The sequence below is a fragment of the Anomalospiza imberbis genome, chromosome 2, assembly GCF_031753505.1.
Source record: "Anomalospiza imberbis isolate Cuckoo-Finch-1a 21T00152 chromosome 2, ASM3175350v1, whole genome shotgun sequence".
Classification (NCBI taxonomy): domain Eukaryota; kingdom Metazoa; phylum Chordata; class Aves; order Passeriformes; family Viduidae; genus Anomalospiza; species Anomalospiza imberbis.
The window spans coordinates 14,908,540-14,932,955 of NC_089682.1; the positions used below are offsets into that span (position 1 = coordinate 14,908,540).

Below are 24,416 nucleotides of genomic sequence, written 5' to 3' on the forward strand. Positions count from 1 at the left end.
TGCAGAAATATTAACAAATAGTATTAACAAGCAATACTAATAAACAGTAGCTGGAAATCCTTCAAAAGTACAAATGTTACCAAAACAGCACTCAAGAATGCCCTGATTTAATGTACAATTACAACATAATATAGTACCATCAGCGATTTGTCTTTTCTATAAAAGATTTGTTTTCCTCACATACACAAAGAGTGGTAGACTTATTACAAAAAGGACTTATTTGCCTTTGCAAAGGAATAAGCAGTTGCACAGACTCGAGTTTAGTACTCCTCTAAGAGAATTTTGGAATTTTGCAGGTTCTCACTTTAGCCACGTCACAGGGTGATGGCATGGGGTGCTGACAACTTGCTCAGTTGACAATGGAATGGGCTACAGAACATGAACCATTTCCTACCACAAATGATGGAAGTAGAATGCACAAAGCCCCTCAGATGCACACAGAAAAATCTACTTCCTAAGGACACTCTGTGACCTCCCCAGCTCTCCTCCCATGCCCCTGGTTTGCTTCCCCTGCCGATCTGCCCACAAGGAGAGATGGGAGAAGAGATATGCTCATCAATGCTAATTTAAGACTGCTGAAGCTTATTCACCTTAGTCTTTTTTCTATCAGAACTGGGAGGGGGGGCAAGGTGTGTGGTGGTGATTATTTACAGCAGTTGTCATGCTCCCAATCCAAACCATCTACTAAATGAATTTAATCCTCTTTCACTACACAGGGACTGCAGGAACATTATCCTGAAGCCATTCCCAGTGAGCTCCCAGCCCTCCCACACCATCCACTCCCACGCCAAGGGGGGCTCATGACGGAAAGGAGAGGCTACAGCACACGGCTTGTCTGCCACCTCTCAGCCAGCTCAGTGTGCTTGTACACTGGGCACACTTTGCGAGGGAGCTGCTCAACCAAAAACCATCCTTCCACAGCAGAAAATGCACTTTGGAACTCAGCTGAAGGGGGCACTGACCATTACTAAGATTGCACTTCATAAACCATTACTGGAACTTCTGTGAACATCCCTATCTTGGGCAAGGAAGGCTTTGCACGCATGTTTCTCATCTACACAGATGCTGTCCCCTGCCATCACAATCAATCCCAATTAGACAAATTGTATATTTGGGCAGTGACTTTTCCACCATGTAAATATTTAAGAGCAATTATACAACAGATAGCATTAGGTTATAACTTAAAAAATTACAAGATGAAAACAATTAATTTGGATTGAAAAGAAAAATGTACTTTATTATGCAGCTAAATGGCTCATAACTAATAACTTACTAAATCAGTCCAAAGTAAAGAGATAAACATCAGATAAAAATACATCTGGGTTTTTTCTGCAGCCTTCTGTGGTCTGGCTGAGGGAGCATGATTAAGGAGTGAGGGGAGTAAGTCTGAAAAAGGCAATAGGTTTGTTCTTACTTTATTCTGCTTCTTGAGCATCTAGCTCATTTTGGCAAAATGAATAGGGGAAGAAACAAATGAAAGATATTCTGATGAATGATAGATCACCAAAGACATCTTAAAGACCAGACACAAGCTAGCCCCAACAAAATGGCACTCACACCCCCACACGTGGGGGGTACAAGCACAGGCTGCAGGCCAGCCACGGGCCTTCTCACAGGGCTGCCTTCTTTCCAGTACACTGAAATGCTGAATTTCTTCATTCAGCAGGCTGTTCCCAAGGAGCTGAGTCTGATAATTCAAATATAAAACTAACGTTTTATATTTGACGTGGGGGGTGTGTGGGGAAGGTGTCATACAAGCTCAGGCACCTTCTTGTCACCCCAGCCATGCCCCACACAGGGTCCACAGACAGGGGAGACCACTCTGAGGCCGAGGCAGGATCCCAAAGGTCCTCAACAACCCCAGATTATTTCAACTCCCCCTCTTTTGCCATCTCCTCTTTGTCACCTTGTCTGTACCTCATCTGCTTGGACAGGCAGGTGCAGGTTCCCAGCCTGTGCAGGCGGTCCATGCCCACCCCAGAGGGAGCCCTGGCAGGCAGTGTACAAACCTCCAGTACCACCAGAAAGTAAAGCACCAGAAGGAAAGAAAATCTGCAGTATTGAACACTGCAGACCAAGCAAAACAACACTCAAAATTTTTTGTACAACAGGAAAATAGGCTGCATTTATGTATACACTTCTTTAGAAAATTAGCTACAAAGCCTTAGTGGCTTGCTCTTAATATCTAAAGGATGGCCACCTACAGCCACATTCCTTTTCTTTTTTTCACCATCAGATATGAGGGAAGGAAGAGGCAGAGTTAACAGATTCAAAGCCTATTTTCACACATATTCATCAAATGTCTGTGTGTGCGTGTGTGTATTAACATAAAACACTGCGCCAATGTGAATTCAGTCTTACATGAGGATGGCACTGACTTTGGTAAAGCCTCCACCTGTAATATCATACAGATAAAGCCAGAGATGGAAAATACAGAGATAAATTTCAGGCAAAATATATTTCAGGGCAGCTGTGTTTATTGAAGCCTTTAAGTAGAAGGATCCTAAAGCAGCAGACCAGCTAGCAAAATCCTTACTTTGTTTATCACTAATATTTCTTTTAATGGCCCACATTAAAAGCAACCAGAGCTGTGTGTTCTAATACTACAAAAAAGCTTGCTTAAATAAAAACTGCCAAGTTGAATTACATTTTATATTCAATAACACACTATTAACAACATGGTTTTGTTAGAAATGCACTGCGATTATTTTCAAGCACTGTAAGAAGATAATTGCAGGCAAAGGACACAGTTCTTTGTTTTTCCCTAGTCTACATTTAGCCAGCACTAACACGAGTTGCACTTTCATTAGCCAAAATATATTCACAGGCACTGAAAGAACCACAAAGAAATCTCTGCGTGCCTGTAGGGATTACGAGAAGTGACACAAGTCGAGGCATCCACCTCCTCAGTGAGAGGCCGGGGAGTGTCCTCAGAGATGCCCTGCTCCAACAGGAACGGCTCTAATGGAGTCTCTTCCGGCAATCATAAAACAAGACCTTGTTGAAGCTGAACTACACAGAGTAATAGCTTGTCAGCAGGTGTTTGAACTGAAGGTGGTGGGAGCTATTAATAGACATCTTAACCTGCTAATTACTTTTCTGTGGCTTCATATGTGTGAGTGAGGAATTGTAGATCTCTCCTTCACATGCTGACAAGCAGCAGCTCTAATCACCACTGATGAATTTTGCTGGGTATTTTTGCAAGAAGAGCCAGCCTGGTCCCTCTGCAAGCCCATCCTTGCACCAGCACCCCAAGAGTAGGAAGAGAGTTCACAAACCAAATGTTTAAGTGAAGCAAAATTTTCTTTTACTAGCTTGATCAATGTTCAGTAGTTGTGTTCCCTGCTTCCCTCAATTAAAAAAAAATAATTAGATCTTATCTCTTTCCTGCGTTAAATTCACTTGATTCTTGCTGGCAGGACAGTGCATCTGACACTTTTAGCACACTTGAAAAGTAAAGTGTTCCTAATTCAAACAGTGCTAACTAATCTCGGCTGGCTTAGACAGACTGTCTAGAAGATGCCAGGACTTGACTTTTAGGGTATTTTTATACTGCCCATTGCAAGTGCAAGGCCATCTCAGCTACCTAAATAAGCCAAGCTCAGATCTAAACACAGTACAATGTGCAACACAGACATAACCACAGTCCCATTAACAAATCCAGAAATCCCTTAGAACAGCTGTCTCAATCACAACTTTTATGCAACCATGAATACCTCTATGTCTTCAAGCACAAATGCTGTATCAAGTTCAGTGACACTGTTTGACTATTACAAACACTTCAAGACAGGGAAATGAACATATGGCCTCTCTGCCTACCACTCTAAATCACTGTGTCTTTTCTTCAGCCCAGAAAGCTGAAAACCTTGTGGCACAAAAGGCATGAAAACCATCCTGCTGGAAACCATGTGGAGCAAAAGGCATGTAGAGACCAGTGTTCACTTCTACTGAAGAGATCCAAAATGGGAACTGAAGATGCTACTGTAATACTGGTGCTTGTGGGCAAGAAGAAAATAAAAGCAGTATCTTCACCAGACAGCACAGCAGATAGGAGCACTTACACTGATTAATTTCTGCTGCTCCTCTGCACAAGGCAACCATGACTGTATAAACTGAAGAAGGTGAAGGTTTATTTTAATTTGGTAAATATTTTTGTAATACACACAAACAATATAACTTAAAGAAGAAAGAAAATGGCAACCTTTTGAAAAGACCAATTTTATAGTCTAGACAGCTATAATGAGTAATAAAGTATGTGTAAAGAAGTGCAACTTCTCAATTACATCTGATATACCTCAGTAATAAGGATAACTATCACAAGAATAAAATAATAGGTTTTCTCTCTAATCAAATAAAAAAAACATTTTTCACTTATTCACAGGAGTTTTAGGCAAGAATAGCATATGACTGCTAAGAAATAGACTTAAAATCCCTTCACATTCTTCTCCTCACTATCTTTCACTGCTCTCATCTTCCACACTTAATTCTTGAGTATCTTTTCGGTATGCACTATTTATTTGCTTTTAAACAAAAAACCTGAAAACGGTAAAGTCCATAATGGCCTCATTTCTTGAAAAGCCTGAGGAAGATTTTAAATAAATAATCAAAACAGCATCACACAGATACCACAGCACATGGCAGGCATTTCAAAACCACACCTGCAAATTAGTGGTGGACAGAAATTCACCAAGAAAAGTTCCACCCTTTGCCTCTGAAGTTGATTTTTAAAATGAAGAAAATGGATCTGAAACTCCTTCTCCAAAACATTTGGCTGAACACATCCTACAAAGTACGAGGCAGATAGCTTACCAGCCCAAAGCTGCTAGCAACTGATATCACAGCTTGTCATATGGAAGGTGCCTTATGTAACTTTATACCTCATCAGATCTGCCTACAACATGCATTTCTAACGGCCCTTCCTCCAGCGTCTCAAAATGTTAACACTAAGGTTATCTCTCCTTCAAATAGCACTGACATATGGGGTAATTTGAAAGTGCACAACACATGATCCTAACACATCTGTTTCATAAACACAGAATAAGTAGATAAGGACAGAAACCCCAGATAGCTCAAATGACACTTATAATTTACTGCAATTATTAAACACACACTGATTAAAAGGCAAACCGTTTCAAAGAGTATAAATATTTGCCCTAAATGTTTATAGTCAGAAAAACACTCAGGTGCACGACACTTCTAGCCTTGCAGAACCCAGGAAAGATTCATAGTCATCATCATCATCTCCTTTCTTGAAAAATGCCCTGCATTTCTACACCACAGTCAAGGAACACATCAAAAAGCTAAGCTCAGGCCATGCTTTGTAGCACTAATAAAGCAATTATATCAACTATTCTTCTTTCTCTTATTCAATCAACAGACTCTGAAAGACCAAGTGCTCATTACTTTCTTGGTTTTTTTACTTTCTCATGTAATTTTGTCCCTAGCCTGCCAAATGCTCTTATTTCTCCACAATTTGAACTACCAGTTCCATATCCAGTTATATGCATTTCCAAAAGTTTTAAACAGATAATCAGCAGTTCAAAATAATTTTTTTGAAAAAGGAAATAAGTATTGTTATGAACACACTACCTTTTAAAAACATTTTACATTCTAACAGCTCTTTTTATCCAGTCTGCATTTAACTGGGGGTTTACAAATTTTTAAATGTCCCTCCCAACTCAAGCCACACTATGACTCCATGGACCAGGGTATGCATTTCATACTTGCCCAAACCTCCATGCAGTCCAAAGGAAAAAAAAAAAAAAGGAAAAAAAAAAAAGAAAAAAAAACCACAAAAAACCCAACAAAATCCATAATTAAAAAGTATCTAGGATCCATGACTGATTCTTGAGGCTGAAGATTCCTGATTCTTGGGAAGAAGAAGGATGTTCACCCTCTGCATGCAGACATATTTACTGCCTTTGGCACACCATGGCATTTACTGCAGTTCTGTGTAAAGATTTGCTAACACATTTTCAATGTGATCTATATGAGCTATCAGAAACTCTTTATCTCCTTATCTTTATTGATCTGGTGATGGACTTCAGGATTTCCTGCACTGCAGTTAGATTAGCTCAGGCTGAGGACAGGGAGGCATATGATATATGATATATAAGCAGAACTTTAACCTGCAATGGGCAATAGTGAATATGGTAAGTAATTTTTCTGCTATGAGCATTCAGAATACTAACAGTAAATTCCACCTTCAGTATACATAAATCTCCATTCTGAAATGAAGCCTTCCTCATTTAGCACCATAATGGTTAAATCTAACATCCCCTATTACTGAAAAAACAGTTTTAAGAGATGACTAGTGATAAGTGCAAAGGAAAGTATTTCTGTGTGAGAAATGGCAGGAAGATGAAATTAAGATAAAAGGCATAATTCTTAAGAGGAATCAAATAATTCATAGGTAAAGTAGGTCTATTTTTTGCATTCATTTGCATATAAATGTTTTGTGTTAGCGGTAAATGATAAGTAATTTCATGCTGTTAGTGCACACCAATGTTTTCTCTGCCAAATAATAATGCTATTTCATCTGCTGCAATCTTCTAGCTTTACAGATTCAAATATAGTGTGCAATAAATTCCTGTGCAGCCATAGCAGATTTAACTAACTAGCATGAAACTAGTACTGAAACTAGTATGCTCTATAAAGCAAAATCTGTTTTGTTTTATTTTTAACCAAACTCTTTTCTACACAAATGAAGATTTCCTGAAGAATTATTTTGCAAATTCACAGGGACTTCATAAAGTTCTTTGTTAAGGAAAAATTTCAAAGCATCCAAAAATTATTTTTTAAGCTTTTCAAATATTCTTATAACAACACACCTACTTTAGGATCTTGTTTAAAAATATTTGCAAAATCAAATTAGACTAATTTAATCTTCATGCAAACACAATGAACATGATCTTTAGGAGAAGCAAAAAAAAAAAAAAGAATCCCCATCTGGCATCTCATTTATCAAGGTATTGTGGTAAACTAGATCATTTTCTTAAAGATGGAAGAAGTCATGTTTGGCTGTGCAGTCTTCAGTCTTTGTGCTCTCCAGGCAGCGCATAGTGTTTTTTGGGAGAAAATGGTCATACCCAGTTTTGTAAATGAAACTCCATCTCCTGACAAATAGATGATGGAAAAAGAATAAAGTAATTTCTTTGCTTTCTTCAGGCCAGTTACCTATAGCAGGAGCTACAAGATGCCCTGATGCATTCCAAACCTGATGACTGGTATTGTGATCTGATGGCCTTAGCTAAGTAATTTGTTCTTTATTATGCATTTCTCTTTTTGTAAGCATCATCTCCTTTTCTTCTCAATTTATTTTCTACTGGCATTGTTCATTCACATTCAGTTTTTAAAGCAGCCATCAAAGAAACAAGGCTCATCACGTTTTGTGACAATGAAGTCTGCTACACTGTTGTTTGTTTAATGATTAAATGAAAAGCAGTGTTAGACTAGCTTCACCCTCACACACATATTGAAAAGGATCATGTTGAGGCTAAGATCTTAATGGTAATTGTTAGAACTGATAAACAACTGTATATTTTATTACCTGTGAATAGTGGAGAAACATGGCACTCAACTCAGTAGTTTCTCCAGTATCTCTAGAGCTGGACATGCAGTTCCTCAGTCTATCATTTTCTACCAGTCTTGAGATGTCAATTATTTTGGGTGATTTTGTTAGTATGAACAAAAATGTCCATCCACATCAAGTAAAAATGTACTTGCTGACACCACTAGTGTGATTGCATATCCCAATTTAAACAGAAAGACAAGAACCGGAAATTTGTCTTGCTGGAAATAAAGTAATGCTGCCAGCATATACCCATCAAGGTGGCTTCTCAAGGATTCTCACCTTGAAAACCATGTGACAAACTCTTAGCAGCAACAAATACCATCATAGACATCACTACTTATTTATTCTAAGCACAAACAGCATCCCATTCATCGTGCCCTTTCTGACATATGGATTTTGTAAAGCACAAAGCTGCACCAAGGCATGATAATCTATTGAACATGCTGCTCCCACCTTCACAGGCTGAAGGAGAGAGGGAAGAGACAAACTACATTCACTGGATTGCCTGCCCTCTCCCAGAGCACGTTCAGCTCCAGCAAAGTTATGCAGGATGTACACCCCCACAATTACCAGCAAGCGTGACCTATAACAGCAGCAGCAGCTGGGCAAAGACTTTACTCCTCCTTCCCTGAAGCACCACAGGAAAAGAAAACCTGTGAATCTCACCCCCTGAATGCTTGCTCTTCTGTCAAGAACACAGTATGGCAGGCTGGCAGCCAAGAGAGACTCAACTAAAGATGGATAGCACAGGCCACCATTTGTCCTCTGATCAGCTCACAAACACTGGAGGATCCATTTGTTGCAAGTGCTGATGACAGGAGGCGAATTATGTGAGAGACCACAGCCAGCCACCCACCCACCTTCTGTCAAAAAACGATAAAGAACATCCTTTACATAGTGTTATCAATCATATCTGGCTCCCAACTCTTACTGTGGCAGTTTGTGTGTTTAGCACACTTCAACAGCCCCCACTGACATATCCCTTGCACTCTCCATACCAGGCAGATATGCTTGTTCAGGCTCTCCGCCCTGCCCCGGTAAGAAAATGCAGCCCTGTGAACTATAGGCACGCAACACAAGCAGCTGGCTTGCTGTTTGCCATATCCACAGCTGCCAGGGAACTGCAAGCAGAAGTTTACCCCAAAAAATACTGGGAAGGGGTGGCAGGAAAAAAGCACATCAGCAATCAACATGGCATAAGCTTTCCTAAGTGACAGCAATTCTGTGTTGGAAACCTCTCCCCTGCAGAATGGGAACAGAGATAAACAGTGGGAGGGGTTCTATCTCCTCAGTTGTCCTCAATACCAAAAGCTGTTTAGGTGGTCACTCAAAGAGAAATGGGGAAGAAGCAGAAGCAACAATCCTTTAATTTTTTAATAATTACTTTTGAATCAATATGGGATTAAGCTTGTAAGGCATAATTAACCTTACTATCCAGAGCCCATCATACCACCCATCATCTCCAGCATCCAAAGAGATGTTAACTCATTTGGATCATTTATCTGTAACACATTTTAAGTTCTGTCATGAAACCTCTGTCAAACTACTGTGAAACAAACAAACAAAAAAAATCAGATAATTAAAGAAAAAAGAACTTGCATAGCCACTATCTGAATTTCCAGTTATCCTATATTGGACAGTCATAGGCTAAATGTTCTTCTAAACAATAGACCTAATATTAAAGTCAAATCAGAAGAAAAGGCAAGCCCTACCCAGGATAGACACTCACAGATGCAATAAAAAAAGAAAAGCCTCTAAGTATAGGACCAGTCCAGCCAAACGGATTGACTCTGAATTAAATTTTCTAAGAGGTTTATCTGATTGGTAAACAATAAATTCAAATTAAATCCCCTAAAATCAATATAACAATAACATTTTGTATCCCCGAGGAGCCATCGGGAGCCAATTGTGAGACTGCAAAAACCTCATCTTAAATTAGAAGCCGTGATCTGAACTCACACCACTGTGTTTCAGCAATTTTCTCTAAGACAAATTCAGAAAAGCAGACAATACTGTATATGCAACAAGAACCAGGAAGGGAGAGACTTGCTGCATGCATTTAAGATGCAGTGTTAGCCTTTGCTAGAAATTCCTTATCTTATATTCAACTTAATTCCATATACTTTTGACTAAGATAAAGGAGCTGCAAAGACAAGCTGTGTTTGTTTGTCTGAAGATTATATCTATAATTACATACCAAAGAAAAAAGAATTTTCAGCTAATAAACAAGGTTTTTTTTTCCTAACAGTAATTTATTTTTCAAAGAGCCACAATCTCTTTCTCTGTGTGACTAGGGAAAACAGTCATTGGTGCTCCCCCTTAGACTTAATCTTTCTCAGTTAACTGAAGTATTTACTTTCTTGTTTTCTTTTGCACTGTCTGATAAGAAAAGTACTTTATGAATAACTCTCTAGGTCCCCTTCTATATCAGTAGCATTTTTTTAAGATTGCAACTTCCTTATTTACAAAACAACTTTTTGCACTAACACTGCAATGTTACTAGAAACTGTATTCTACAGAAGATAATCTGTGTTTAAAATCAAATGTTTTCCTGTATGAAAAAGCTTTCTTCTTTTTTTAACTTTTTTGGGTATGTTTTATTTTTTTCACTCCTTTTCATTACACTTCACAAAAACCCAAAAATGCAACAACAGGGTATTCAGAAAAGCTGCTGCATATGGAGAATTGACAAGCCCTTCTGAAGAGCCTTTCAGTCTACCTTCTTTGATTGCCTCTCCCAGGATTCAGCTTTCTTAAAAGCTCCTTCTGAGGCTTGAAGAATAGTATGTACTAAAAACCCACAAAACACCACCTTAGGCAGTGAAGTACATTTTAACAGAGCTATTCACAATCCTTTCTACAGTGGAGAATGCTGTGTACCCAATCTATCACTAATCTTTACAGACACACACTAGAAGTTCATAAGGAAGGTGAAGTCAGCACCACAGCCCTCACTGAGCAGATAATCCTAGTTATGCACGACACGACCTGACTGAAAAGACCATTACCAAAATCCTTCCCTATGCCCCCTCAAAATTTATATATTATTTACACATAAGATAATGATTTCAGTATTTAATCCTTTCTACTGTGAAATACAAGCAGCTCTGTTCCATCAGGCTCAAAAAAATAATCTAAAACATAATTTGCGTGAAAGGACCGGTGAAGAATGACATGGTTAATATTAGAACATTTTGTTTGTAAAGGACAACCAACACTCAATTACTCCATTCACATGTATAACTATTTTACATTCCAAACCAAACAGAGTCTAGTTTTTTTGTGATTTCAGATAAACTTTTATTCTATAAAGATGGATATGCAAGCCCTAAATCTCTGATACGAGTTCATAGTTTATTTAACAAACATCACTCTTATCAATAGATTTTTTTCCCTTTATCTTGCTCCTGGTTTAAAATGCTAAACTGTTCACACGTTACAAATCAGGAGTTTCTTGAGCTGCTTAGATAAGTCTTTAGGACTAACAATTTGAGTACAGAAAGTGTGAATATGTGAACACTGTTCACCCCTCCCCATTTGCCCCAAGAAATTTACCAGTGCACAGAGCAAGTCTACTGCTTCCAAGATAAGCTCCTGATGGCCAATTCGTGTGACTCCAAGATCTTCCAGTTCCTGATGAGTAATTCGTAATAGCTGGTCACCACTAATCTTCTCTCTCTCAAAGTTCTTTATGTATTGCTGCAGGCAATCATCAAGACCTGCAACAAAAGGACAGACGGAGGCAAGACAAAAGTTAGCAACATTTTGTACCCTAGTAGGAAATAAAACTGGCCAAAAATTAAGCCAGAAGAGGATTTTTGCCCTATCTTTTAGAGAAGTATTTTAACATTAAAAGAACATTATGTTACTCAGAAACCTTAAGATTTGAAGAGCTACAGCAGCCACGGCGTTTTTACCTGTGGATGATACCAACTGCTCTTCAACCCTGAACAAAGCCCTGAATTCTTGTAGTTTTCTGTGCTATTAATGTCAATCTGGCAGCCCCTAATAACAGGTATGTTAGGGATGCCTCCTTCACATCTGGAAGGGGAGAGGAGAAAAGGGAACAATGGAACACACAGTCAAACACAAAGTGGCAGTGCCACACCACAGTGTCTCACCCACTCCAAGGTCACTCACATATTGCTGAGTCACCTGAAAGTTCACAGATCATGCCAGCCTCTAAATCAAGCTGCAAAGAGCTCTAGAGAACAAGAAAGGCAGTAGCACTGCAAATGCAAAAACTGGGCCCCTACTGCAGCAGCAGATCCAGTTCAATGTACCACAGAGACCTGCAAGGAGTGACAGTACACAAATGAGCATGAAAAGCCATTCAAATCAAGAGCTGGCTGCACTTCTCAGAACACAGTAATCAGGAAACAGAAACAGGCCTATTGTGCCAAAAAACATGGCTAAAAGTCACATTTGCTCAGGACATGGCTGCATGCAGGGTTGTACAGGTCTCCTGTTTTGGGGGGCATCCATATTCTACCTTTTCAGTTTGATTATGAGTCAATGACATGCAGCTGGCCACAGACATTCACTTGGAGCAAAGAGATTCTTGAAAAATACAACCTTTCTGAAAAATGCCTTCAAACAATCCCTAATAGTGAAAAGATTGTGAGAGAATCCACCATGCATCTCTTGCCCATCAATCTTTGCCCGAGAGAGCCAGGCAGTACAGGGAAGCTCTATAGCATGTGCACTCATGTACCAAGGGGATAAGTAAGACTCTTGGGTATTTGGTGGTCCATTTAACATTTCTGTCTTAATACTTTCTGATGGATCAACATGACTGCTACCAAGCAACAGGTCTTGACAAAGCTCTGAATGCATTAATTTTGCTGATTCTTGAGAAATACAATCTTTCTGAAAAATGCCTTCAAACAATCTCTAACAGTGAAAAGACACCTGCTCATTAGACTGGAAGAAACCAAGAACATTCTTACTTGCTAATCAAAATGTCTGAAAAATCTGAAGATACACGGAAGATAAAGATTGATCTGACTGCTGAGCCCCAGTTATATTGTAAGAGCCCTGGTATACAACATAAAGCTTCTCTGAAACTGGTTTTGTGGCACTTTTGGTTCTCATTCGTGCCTTTCAGTGCATAGCCACACCTCAGAAGAGACTCACATGAGGAACATGTTGGTGCTGCAGGCAGGGATGCCCCAGTAGCAGGCCAGCCTATTGTTCCTGGCTCAGCCCTTGGGCAGGAATCACCCACACTCTGTCCCTGCTACACCAACACAATATTCATAGGGCTTTAACCTTTAGAATTCACACACTGAAACTAAACCACACACAAACACGCTGTAAAAGAAGTGCTCCAGTCTCAAGATACAGAAGAAAGTTCCCAGTTCCAGCAGACGTCAACCATATCCTTCCAGAGCCTGCTGGCTGATTTTCTGCCTCCAAAACATAGCCACCTAAAGGTCTAGGTTAATCAAGCACTTGAAGCTATTGCATTAATTTCACTGCCCTTTCTAATCAAAAGGTTGTTCAATCCATTCTTCAGGAAAGAAATCTTAAAAGGGCAGGAGAGGCTCCCTCCATAGGCAGCTGCTTAGATCAGCTGAGCTGGTCAGAGCATGGTGCTAACATACACCAAAGCTGGGGGCTTGATCCTTGTACAGACCATTCTCTTAAGAGCTGGACTCAATGATCCTTGTGGGCCCCTTCCAACCCAGAATATTCTGTGATTCTGTGACAGGGTGAAAATTGAGCTGTCAGGAAAGAAGACCAGCCTGGCTGAACAGAGAGCTTTGACTGGAACTCAGGAAAAAAAGAGAGTTTATGACTTTTGCAGAAGGGGCAGGAAACTCAGGAGGACTACAGGGATGTCATGAGTTTATATACAGGGAGAAAATCAGAAAGACCAATGGCCAGCTAGAACTTAATTGAGCCAGTGCCATAAATGAAAAAAATAAGTTCTTCTATAAATACATTAGCAACCAAAGGAGAGCCACAGAGAATCTTCCACCTTTATTAGATGTGGAGGGAAACACAGTACGGAAGAATGAAGAAAAAGACTAAGGTACTTTATGTCTTCTTTGCCTCAACCTTGAGTAACAAGACCAGTTGTTCTCCAGGGACCCAGCCCCCTGAGCTAGAAGACAGGGATGGGGAGCAGAATGAAGCCTCCATAATCCAAGGGGAAATGGTCAGTGACCTATTACGTTACCTAAACACAAAAAAGTCTGTGGGGCTGGATGGGATCCACCCAAGGGTACTGAGGGAGCTGGTGCAAGTGCTCACTGAGCCACTTTTGCACCAGCAGTCCTGGCTAACTGGAAAGGTCCCAGTTGACTTCAGGTCAGCAAATGTGATGTCCAACTCCAAGAAGTGCTGGAAGGAGGAACTGGGCAACCACAAACCTTTCAGTCTGAACTCATGCCAGGAAAGGTCATGGAGCAGCTCTTCTTGAGTGCAATCACACGGCACATACAGGACAATTGGGAGATCAGGCCCAGCCAGCATGGATTTAGAAAAGGCAGGGTCTGTTTGACCAATCTGAGCTCCTTCTGTGACAGGGTAACCCCCTTAGTAAATGAGGTAAAAGCTGTGGTACTGTCTACATAGACTTCAGAAGAGTCTTTGACATCATTTCCCATAGCATTTTCCTGGAAAAACCGGCTATTCATGGCTTGGATGGGTGTACTCTTGTTTGGGTATAAAACTGGCCGGATGACTGGGCTCCAGGAGTGGTGGTGAATGGAGTTAATCCAGCTGGTGGCTGGTCACAAGTGATGTTCCTCAGGGTTCTGTGTTGGGGCCAGTCCTTTCTAAAATATTGATGATCGGTATGAGGGACTCGGTGTACTTCTGCTCTTCCTGAACTTAAGATGCACATTGGTTACATAGACTGCTGAATGAGAACAACATTAAAATAATCAACGTCATCAAGTATCAAAAAATGAATTACCAGTTAAGGCACTAGCAACACAAATCCAGAATAAGACATGACAGATGCACTTAATAAACAGCTACTGACAGAAAATTCTACGTAAAGGCATTACTCTTCCTCCTCCTGCTACCTAAGTATTTTTGTCATTCAGATGCAATCTAGATGGATGCATGTAGTTCCTACAGGGTGAGAAAAAAGTTTAAGAGAACAAAAATATTACTGACAATTGTTTGACTCACCAATTCCATAAAAATTACAGCCAGGAAACAACAAAATAATTTAACTGGATGACATTTTCAGAATAGCTTGCCACAAATATGTCTCCTTATTCCCTAAACATCCTTTTAAAGTAATTTATTTCTGTCATTTTATTTCTAAATTAAAGAACAACTTTTCTTTTTGTAAACAAAACTGTGCACAGACGATGATGATGACAATAATGATGATGATGATAATAATACAAAAAGGCCAGCATTCCTCTCCCACACCTTTTGCCCCCAAAGCCACAACATATCCAAACAGCCACTGCTGCCTTCAAGTCAACAGGAGGGGAGCTGCAGGGAATAAGCATTCCCAGCTGATGATGCCATTAACTTGGGACAGGACAAGATGTACCAAAAAACATCAGGTGTGTGGAGAGGAACTAAGCAACAACTAAATAGTATTGTCTTCTCCTAATTTCCTGCAAATCCAAAATCCACCCAACTTCAATGTAGTTTGCAATTTTTCTATCTGCCAAGGGCTGCTCTGCTTCTTCCCCTCTGTCATATGAGAGTAAGTCACCCAAGCCCCGTGCCACAGCAATTCCAGCAAATAACTCAGTTTGATGCACTACTCCCTGCTCCTGGCCATGGCTGAGATTAAGATTGTAGCATATCCAGCACTCCTGGATATTTCAAGAAGCAGCCTCAGTCCAAAACCTAGGTTCATGATTATGTTCAGGATGTGTAAGGCCCCAGAGTATATAAAAACCAGGTTTTGTGGTGTCAGTACACAAGTAATAGTCTTATAATCAACAACTCTGTTCCTCACCCAAAATAACTGCAAGATTTTTGGGTATATGTAAAGGCACAGGGGTTTTAGTAGTAAGAGAGGTAAAGTATGACACTCGTCCTCTTAAACTGTATGACGATAGTCCTCTTCCTTTTAAACCTACTCTTTAAAGGAAACAATATACTGTAACCTCTTTTTTCCTTGAAAGATCCCTGGTCTTGAGTTCCAGTAATAACACAGACCTCCAATGATGCTAACTACTCAAGAAGGACTGCCCTGCCCCACATACTTTCCACCTGAGCTTATCAACCACGGAGTCTGGCAATGCCATCCAGACCCCATTATACACTCGTTACCTGGCCTGTTTGACTCACACCTACAAGAGCAATGAAGATGTTAATCCATTGCCCATCTTTGTCAGCTGGTGTACACCTGAGGTGTTGTGTACACAGATGGACCATTCTGGGCATTGACAGAAAAGGAACAACTCTTTACATTAAGTCTCAAGCAAGGTCCACCTCACTTGTGGGATTAAAAACATAAAAACCAGCAAGAAAGTAAAAAAGTGCTCCTCCAAAAGAAACTGTACAGAAGACTCAATGCTTTAAACACTAAAAAAGAAAACTTATCTATAAAAGTTCCTCTTGCAAGTAGAAGATTCTGGAGCTGTTTTTTTTCCCCAACTCTGACATTGAGTTTTACCTTCCATGGGCCTATTCAGAGTTCATCAAACCATAAACAATTTTTAACAGTTCACAAATGCAAATCAGACAGATTTCTATGTAATTATTTCCTTTTATTACAACAGCATCATAGAAACTAATCAAGAAAGGTTTAATTTTATTTTCATATTAATATGATTTTCTGGAATAAGACTGCAAGATCCAGTACGATCCTCCAGAGAAATCTTCCATGGTCACAATCTCCTAACTAATAACTTCACAATCATTCTGAGGAATTGTCTTATTTTGATGTGTGTAACAGGTCATCTTTTGAAACAAGCTAACCAACAAACTGCCCTGCAATTCAGTGCCACAACACGTTATGCACATCTGTAGTAATTGAAACTCAAATAAGCCTCTCCATGAAATATATTTATGAAATATATATTATCCCAGTCTGCTCCTCCTCTGCAAGCAGTTTAGTCTTTTCTGCCACCTCTAAGAGACTAAAAAATATTAATATAGCCTCTTTCTATCACTAGTCTGAATAAAATCAGCTGCTCAGATACAGTTCTAAAAACAGAGGCAACTAGGTAGAATATTCTTCCCCAAATTAGCAGTAAAATAATTTTTCTTCAAGGTTGGGAAACTACAGTGGAAATAATAGACCTTCTGTCCTTATCAGCCACCTTTTCAGTTTGGGTTAAGGAAACGATGATGAATATTACAGGTTTAATTATCATACCTGAAACTTTGACAAGAGAGTATATATTTTTCTACTCCCCTGGTATATCAGAGTGAGGACACAAACTCTCAACTTCCCTGAGCAAGTCCTTGTTCTATAAACACAGCACTTAGTGAAAAGCAGTAACATACAAACAATACATGGAAAAATTTTGCATGGGAAGGAAAGACACACAGCTTTACTAAAAAAAAAACCCAAAAAAACCCAGAAACAAAACAAAATGTCTAGGGCTTTTCTTTTTTCTTTAAATATAAGGCAAACAAATTTATCTTTCAATCTGAACAGGAGTACCTGAACTCCATCAGCTTTTATACGCTAACAAATACAAATTCAAGCAACAGACTGCAGCACAGACCTTACCAGGCCATGAAGAAGAAAAGTAAGCTAGAATTTAATATAAACTGGGTGTGGATATATGTAGCACTATCTCAATGCCTTTTCATATTGCAAACTATTGTTTGCAATGCTTTTACCTGAACTAGAATGATGGAAGTAACCTCTGAAAAGTTACAGTTGTTTTATCTCTGCTCACCATTAAAGTTAAGACAAGTATTCTTAAGGATTGACAAACTTTGAAACTGCAAATCAGTCTACATATGTTTCAAACTTGAAAATTCAGCCAAGTTCCCGGTAAGTTAAAAAATTTTGCTATGACAAATGCATTTGCACCTAGGCCTTACTAATCCCAGGCTGATAGGCTATTAGTCTATTCACTTTAACTGTACAAAAGTACAAACTTTAGTTATGCCAAAGAGCAAGGCAACCAAGCAGAAAACTACTCTCTCTCTTCCACCAAGAGAGCTTTTCCTGGGCACAGACACTGCTGGCAGGCCACAGCAGGCAATTATCCCCGCTCACATTTTCTCCCCAGAACCAAAAGATGAGAGGCAAGACTAGGAAAGGCCACTTGTCCCCACAATCTGTACATGGGAGAGGGGCATTTGGAAACTCTCCATGCCCCTCAGTCTTAATGTCACCACAGACAGCAGAGGGGAGCCAAGTCAGCCGCTTCCCCACCTGAGAGGCAAAGATAATTTTCCTCTGCCCACAGAAGGGATGCTTACTGCTTCAGGGTCTTCAGCGCCTCCTGGGCTTCATATGTGACAAACAGATGTCACAGTTATTAGTGCCAGAAGACAACACAAAGAACAGAACGTTTTAAGTGCCGTGGATGGCAAAAGCCTACTGTGAACAGGATAGATGCAAAAAAGTAATGCCCCATCCCAGAGGAGCACTGAGGAAGGATGTCCAATGAACCACCAGAAGCAGCTTTCAGTACAGACTGAAAAAAACATTATTATACATTTGAAACTGAAAAAAAAAAAAAAAACCCAGCACATTAATTGCAGGCAGATTAAGGAATGGGTACTGGATTAATGAAAAAAAGAATTGCCAAATGCCTGGATTACAGCAGTACTTGCAAAAGAGCTGGACAATCACTTTGTGCACTGTTTATCTGTAATTTCAGGTGAAAGCCCTCTAACTGCAAAACATATCTTTTCTTCACTTTGTAGAATTATTCTGTCTCTCACTCCCTTCTCTCCCTTTCTGTGACATGGCAGAGTAAGACAAAATTCCAAAAGCATTAAAGAGAAACATTAAAAATTACCAAGAACATCCAAATAATTATTCCTTCAAGCATAATGTGTATTCATAGAATATAGTATAAGATTACATGTTTTCTATGTGCAGTTTAATTTAAATGTATTTTTTACCAAGAATTTTCAAATGTTCAGTCAAAACATTAGCTGAAAGGTACTGCTAACTAAAAAACTATTTTAGATAATGAAAGAGAAACACAATTAAAAAACCCACTTTATATCCACTGGGTATATACTACTACATCCAGAAAAGCATGTTATGTTTGTAAAATGAAGAACACAGATGAGAGATGTGAATATGAAAAGCAGCAACATAACTGAAATTCAGCCTTGCTTGACTTGTTCTTCTTAAGGTCCTTGTCAGGAGAAGGACCTGTGGTTGGTCAATGGAAAGCCACAAGCAAACAAGGAGATGGCATCACACTGGGCAAGATCCTGGGAGTCAAAGAGTGTATTTGTGGCAGCAATGGATCAAAACAGAAGTCTGAGATGAAGGATGTACTGTCTCAAGTCACTATGAACTATACAATTAAAAATTAAATCCTGCTCAAGGAATCCAACTTTGAAGGATCTGCTATTTCTATGTCTACAGATGCGTTCTCTTTTTGGGATTGCCCTCTTATGAGACCTGGATATATTAATTGTATGACCATGTTGGCAATACATGGCAATTTTGTTAATCAGACAATTACAGAAATATCAAGACTGTGTGGATCACACATGGCTCAGCAAAAGCTCTACTTTACAAAGAACTTCACACTGATCAATTATAAAAGTGTTCTATTGAAAAAAGAAAACTAAAGAGGGAGATGAGAGAAACCAAAAATGTACACGTAGAACTAACTATAAGCGTGACTTAAAGATACACAAGACCAAACTGGGTGCTGTGTCCAATAGGGCTTATTTTAATAAAATTGGTTCAGACTACTTATAATCAGTGCTTATTATGGCAAGCTAGACTCTTTAATTACAAGAATAATAATACAGCATTGTGTTTAGCTGTTCATAAACGTAATCATTTGTATTTCTCTGTGTACTTTTTGCTTCCATTATGCCTATCTGTATAGCAAAGCCAAATCTTTACACAACCACATACTAGTTTTGCAAAGTATTTTAAATCTTAAAACATGAATAACACTGCAACAACTAGTGTTGAGCTTTATTTCTATGAAATTCAAGGATTAGTATCCCTGATTATCAATATTGTTCTCAATGTAAGGGGTTATAATTATTGTTATATTTAGGACTTTTATTATTGGATTACAACGAACATATTGTTCAGCTACAGCTGTGGCCTTTGCACATGAGAATTGCTGAAGTGTGCTGAAAAGTTTGTGTAGCTGATAATGGCAGCAGAAATCTCTTTGACAGTGGAAGGGAGAGGAGCCAAACAACCCACAGCATCATTAAATATCAGTAATCCTTCAAATGAAGCAAAATCAAAGGAACACATTCACTTACTCCTGATAATCACAACACCCAACTGCAGGGGCCTAGCACAGCCCCAGTGGGGGTGGGATGAGAAAGTGCACATTCATTTTTATAGTAAAATGTATAAAATGACAGCTTTTTAAATTCAGGGTTAGAAGTTCAGCCCAATAGGGGAGGTATTTTTAGATAAACTAGAAATATCTGATCCAAAACCAGAAGTTTTCCAAAAAGTTATCCAAGCATTAAGATTATAAGACTATAAAGACTGAATTAAATACTCCCCTAAAATTTCAAAGAGGAAATTACATTATTTTTTCTTACTTAAGACTATGCCCTTATGATTTTTGGAGCAGAATTCACGACAGGAATGTACCATCAAAGTTTTGCAAAAGCAAGAGGCAAAAGTGACATTGGCATTTTACATGTAATAATATAGTTTTATGATCCAGGTTTATGATTTTTAAGAATCCAGCCAGTCTAGTCTTATTCAGGGTCCCACAATGCTGTGAGATTGAACAAAGTAACATACAAGTAGACATGGCCCTGACCCAAGAAGCTCAATATAATTCTCTTTTCCCAAGAAATTCACACTGGCTAGCTAATAAAGGCAAATCCCTCAACAGCTACTTTCATTTCTACTCTGTTTCACATGGCAGTTTTCATACTCTCACTATCATTCTCCCCATTTTTCACATGTACTTTAGTTGGCAGAGTACCTCAGGAAAGGGAAATCTCCTTGGGTCCAATCAATGTTTAACTTCTTCCTCAAAGTACCACGTTTCTGCTCCAATTATCAAAAGTAAACTAGAATACATTGCAAATACCTTAGCATATAGGGATTTTTCAACCACCACTATAAAATTAGGGATCTAAATACCATTAACTAACACCTATTTAATTTGTGTTTCATTAAATGTTAAAATTTCAAATGCTACCATTTTTATTCTGTAAAATTATTCCTTGTAAAACAGCTGTCTGCATCACTACCACTATAGGCATTTGATGCTTCCTACAAATTTGCTATCACACATCCAGCTATAAGGAGTAACTTTATTACTAACTGGATCCTCATACAATACAAAGCAATATATGAATGAACACAATAAAAAGATTTTCTCAGCAGTGTCCTTCTGACTTTAGAGTTTCTGGAGGCTAGAACAAAGCAACTTTATAAGATTAAAACACAGCTTATCCCCAAACCTACAATATTCTGGTACCAGCACACACAGAGGCTACACCACTGGTTTACACAGGAAAAACAACTGACCATCTAATAACGGCACGTGGCTTTGTTACTTCTCCAACACATCTCTCTAGCAAGCACTGAGCACCGATGACATTAAAATAGGCTGAAGTGAGTACCACCAGGCTCAAGCCCACCACCAACACAGCAGTGCCAGAGCTGTAAAAGACCAAAGCAAACCAGCCCTCCGTCTGCCCCAGCCCTGGGCTACAGCTGCACTTCTCTGAGCACAACTGCACTCATGTGCAGCACCTGCCCTCAAACAATTTTGTGCCAAGTAACAACGACAAACTATCAAATTCCCCAATATTACTGAAAGCATTGAAATGCAACCACCATATTCCTTAAGGATGGCAGGCTTTGTCTAAATAGGTGTAGTATTGGCTTCTTCAGCAGTTTAGAAGGGGCTAAGTCTGACACACACCCTTAGGACTTAGGATACGAAAGTCTTAATTTTCCATAGCTTTTCACTGTCTCCGATGATTATTTGCAGCTGTGCTTCATACCATACAACTGTAGAAAGTGCAAAGCCATCAAAAGTGCAAGCATGCACCAGGCAGGACAGGAGGAAAAGTTTCTTCAAACTCTGAGTGAACTCCCTCCCATTACTTTTTCCTTCTCACAACGCCCATGCATTTCCCAGGCTTGAAGCTCTTTAGCATGGAGTTTGCATAACTCAGCACAGTGTGAGACTTGGGATGGTTTTAGAGTTGTGGGCAGAAAAAGCTGTGCATCCCCCTGCACGTGACAAAGAAACATCTGTAACTTAAAACCACTGGTCAAATACTTTGATATGTGTAGGGGTGTCTTGAAGAAGAAAGGGAAAGCTATAATTCTAATATTCATCACTTCACATACAATGTCTCAGCAACCATCCCACACCTCTGGAAAATATAAATGAATCATATATTAAAGACAATAAACAACTATAATATGTTAGACAGTCAAAAGATGTTTATGCAAGCCAAGCAAACCCCTGACATTAGCCAAGTAAGTAAATAAGTACTGGTTGTTCTTTCAAATGCCTTCCCATGTTTGCGTTTTTACGGTGTGCTCTGGAGCAGCCACCTGAAACACGCTGTTGTTACACGAAGGGGCCTCCTTCCTCCCTCACAGGGGCTAATATATGCTTTTATGCAAAATAGTCAGATAACCCCTCCACAGTCTTTATTGGAGTTTTTCACCATGAAAACCAGCTTTGCTGCCAATAATTTATTATGCCAGAAGGCATCCTTTTGGCATAAGCTGGAACACTGTGTCCCCGAAGAAATAATATAACAGTTGTTAAAGCTTTCCTTTATCTCTGTACTTTACAGGCTCCCACACACTGGAGAAATCTGCTAATGGTTCAAATAAGGCTTCAAGATTTATTTGGTGATGCCCTCACAGAGGATCTGTTTTGATACAGCCCAGTAGCATGGTTAAAAGCAAGCCAATTTATTTTGCAATGGGAGCAATTCCACAGTTTTGCTACACTTTCATTGAACCTCTCTCTCTAGAACAACAGGGGACAAGATGCTAAGTTTGGTTGGGAGTACTTATGCAATTACTTCATCCATGCTTCAAATTACTCTTCCTCCCCTTACATTTCATTTTCCTTCTATGATCAGCAAAATCATCCAGCATTCATTGGCTCTATCTGCCTCCTCTCAGGAAGGATTTCACAATTAAGAGAGAACCCTAATGACATCAACCATAATTGGAAATAATATGTTCAAATTACTTTAAAAACAGTCCTGTAAGTACAGCTTTATTACATTCTGATATGCACAGATATGTTAAGAAGTAAAAACATTTTGGTTTTAAGCTTCTTGGCTAACACAATCTGCTTCAAACTATATCCAAAGCAGAGAGCTTTACATAGGAGAATAGGCAAGGATAACTTTATATGTGTGCTCTTCCAGACTTTTCCTCTCGCTCATCAGAAGTGAAGAATACATTCCATCACGTAAAATCTACAACATGGACTGCAAGCTTGTAAAGTGAAAATGCAAACCACACAACTGGATCATGGCAAAACATATCTGTTGGGTTTTTATTTTCTTTAGCAATATACTTTCCAAAATAATGTTGTCAGTTTTGCCGAGGTTGTAAATACATAAAAACAAAAAAAAATCTGTTGAAGTGACAAGCTAAACTACACTTCAGTTAGTTTCTCATTTTACATAATCACTTGCTTGTACCATTTATCCATAAGAGCAAAAAGCTGTAACTAGGAATTAGACCCTTCAAAGACTGTGTTAATCTACTCCAACATTAGTCTCTTTCAAGTCTTGTCAATGTTATATCCCCAGGAAAGTGAAATGAACATTCACATGGAAAGTAACATGTGCACACACAAAAATAATAACAATTTATTTTTAACTATTAACTGTATAGCAATAAATTAATGGTATGAATCCCTAAACTTCCTTCCCAAAGACAGGATTAGGTAATACATTAAATAATAGTATTACACACTAAATACATTTGTTCAAAATGCTGTCATTTAGTGTTACTAACATTTTATAATGAACATATATACACACACATTTACTTCACCCATTCAGAGACCTAATGCTGGGAAATCCTATGAATAACCTGAAATTCCTGCACTTTCCACTCTTGCAGGCAACACTGACAACTGTCTGTGGGGAGGTGGAAGATGCACACCACCCTCTCCCTCCCAAGCAATTCACGTAGAAAGAGGCCAGGAACATCACAGAAAACATGCTGCCACTGAGAGCTCTACTTGTACAGAGCCCTCCAGCAGGCAGCACAAGGTACAGTGATGTTCTTCTGCATTTCCCTTAGCTGTACTGGCAAACAGCCCTGCCCCAAGGCACGTGGAAGGCATGGGAAACAACCAACACTGAGGTTCAACTGCAGCTCTAGTTTTTTGTTGTCATAGCTTATCAGATAAAAGGAAAAAAAAAACAATAACAAAACAAACAAAACAACAACAACAAAAAAAAAAACCAACCCAAACCAACAAACAAAAAACAGGTGAAATTTTACCACTGACATAATTTTGAGGTTGCCTTTCCTTTCTGCGATCTTCATCCTTTATTCTGCAATAACCCTGGCTGGTAGAACTAAATACTTGTATTAGTCAGCATGGGATAAAGTTCACCGATTATGGATATTCCTGCCCATTTCCACAAGACATCAGCAGGAGGTTTATGCTAAGTGCTGTTTAGCATTTCCTGTGCTAGCTGGATAGAGCCAACTGTAGTATAGTTCCTGGTCTTGCTCCATTATCTCCTACCCATTTAAGCATTA

At 39.2% G+C, this 24,416-nt stretch overlaps 1 protein-coding gene across 8 annotated transcripts in view; it reads right to left on the bottom strand.

Moving 5' to 3' along the window:
* CNKSR2 (connector enhancer of kinase suppressor of Ras 2) overlaps positions 1-24,416 on the bottom strand; it is a 205,459-nt gene that overhangs the window by 157,605 nt on the left and 23,438 nt on the right. For all 8 annotated transcript variants that reach the window (XM_068179895.1, XM_068179894.1, XM_068179892.1 and 5 more), the window contains exon 2: positions 11,129-11,292. In XM_068179895.1, the coding sequence (XP_068035996.1) occupies positions 11,129-11,292 (164 nt within the window). The remainder of the gene's footprint in view (positions 1-11,128; positions 11,293-24,416) is intronic.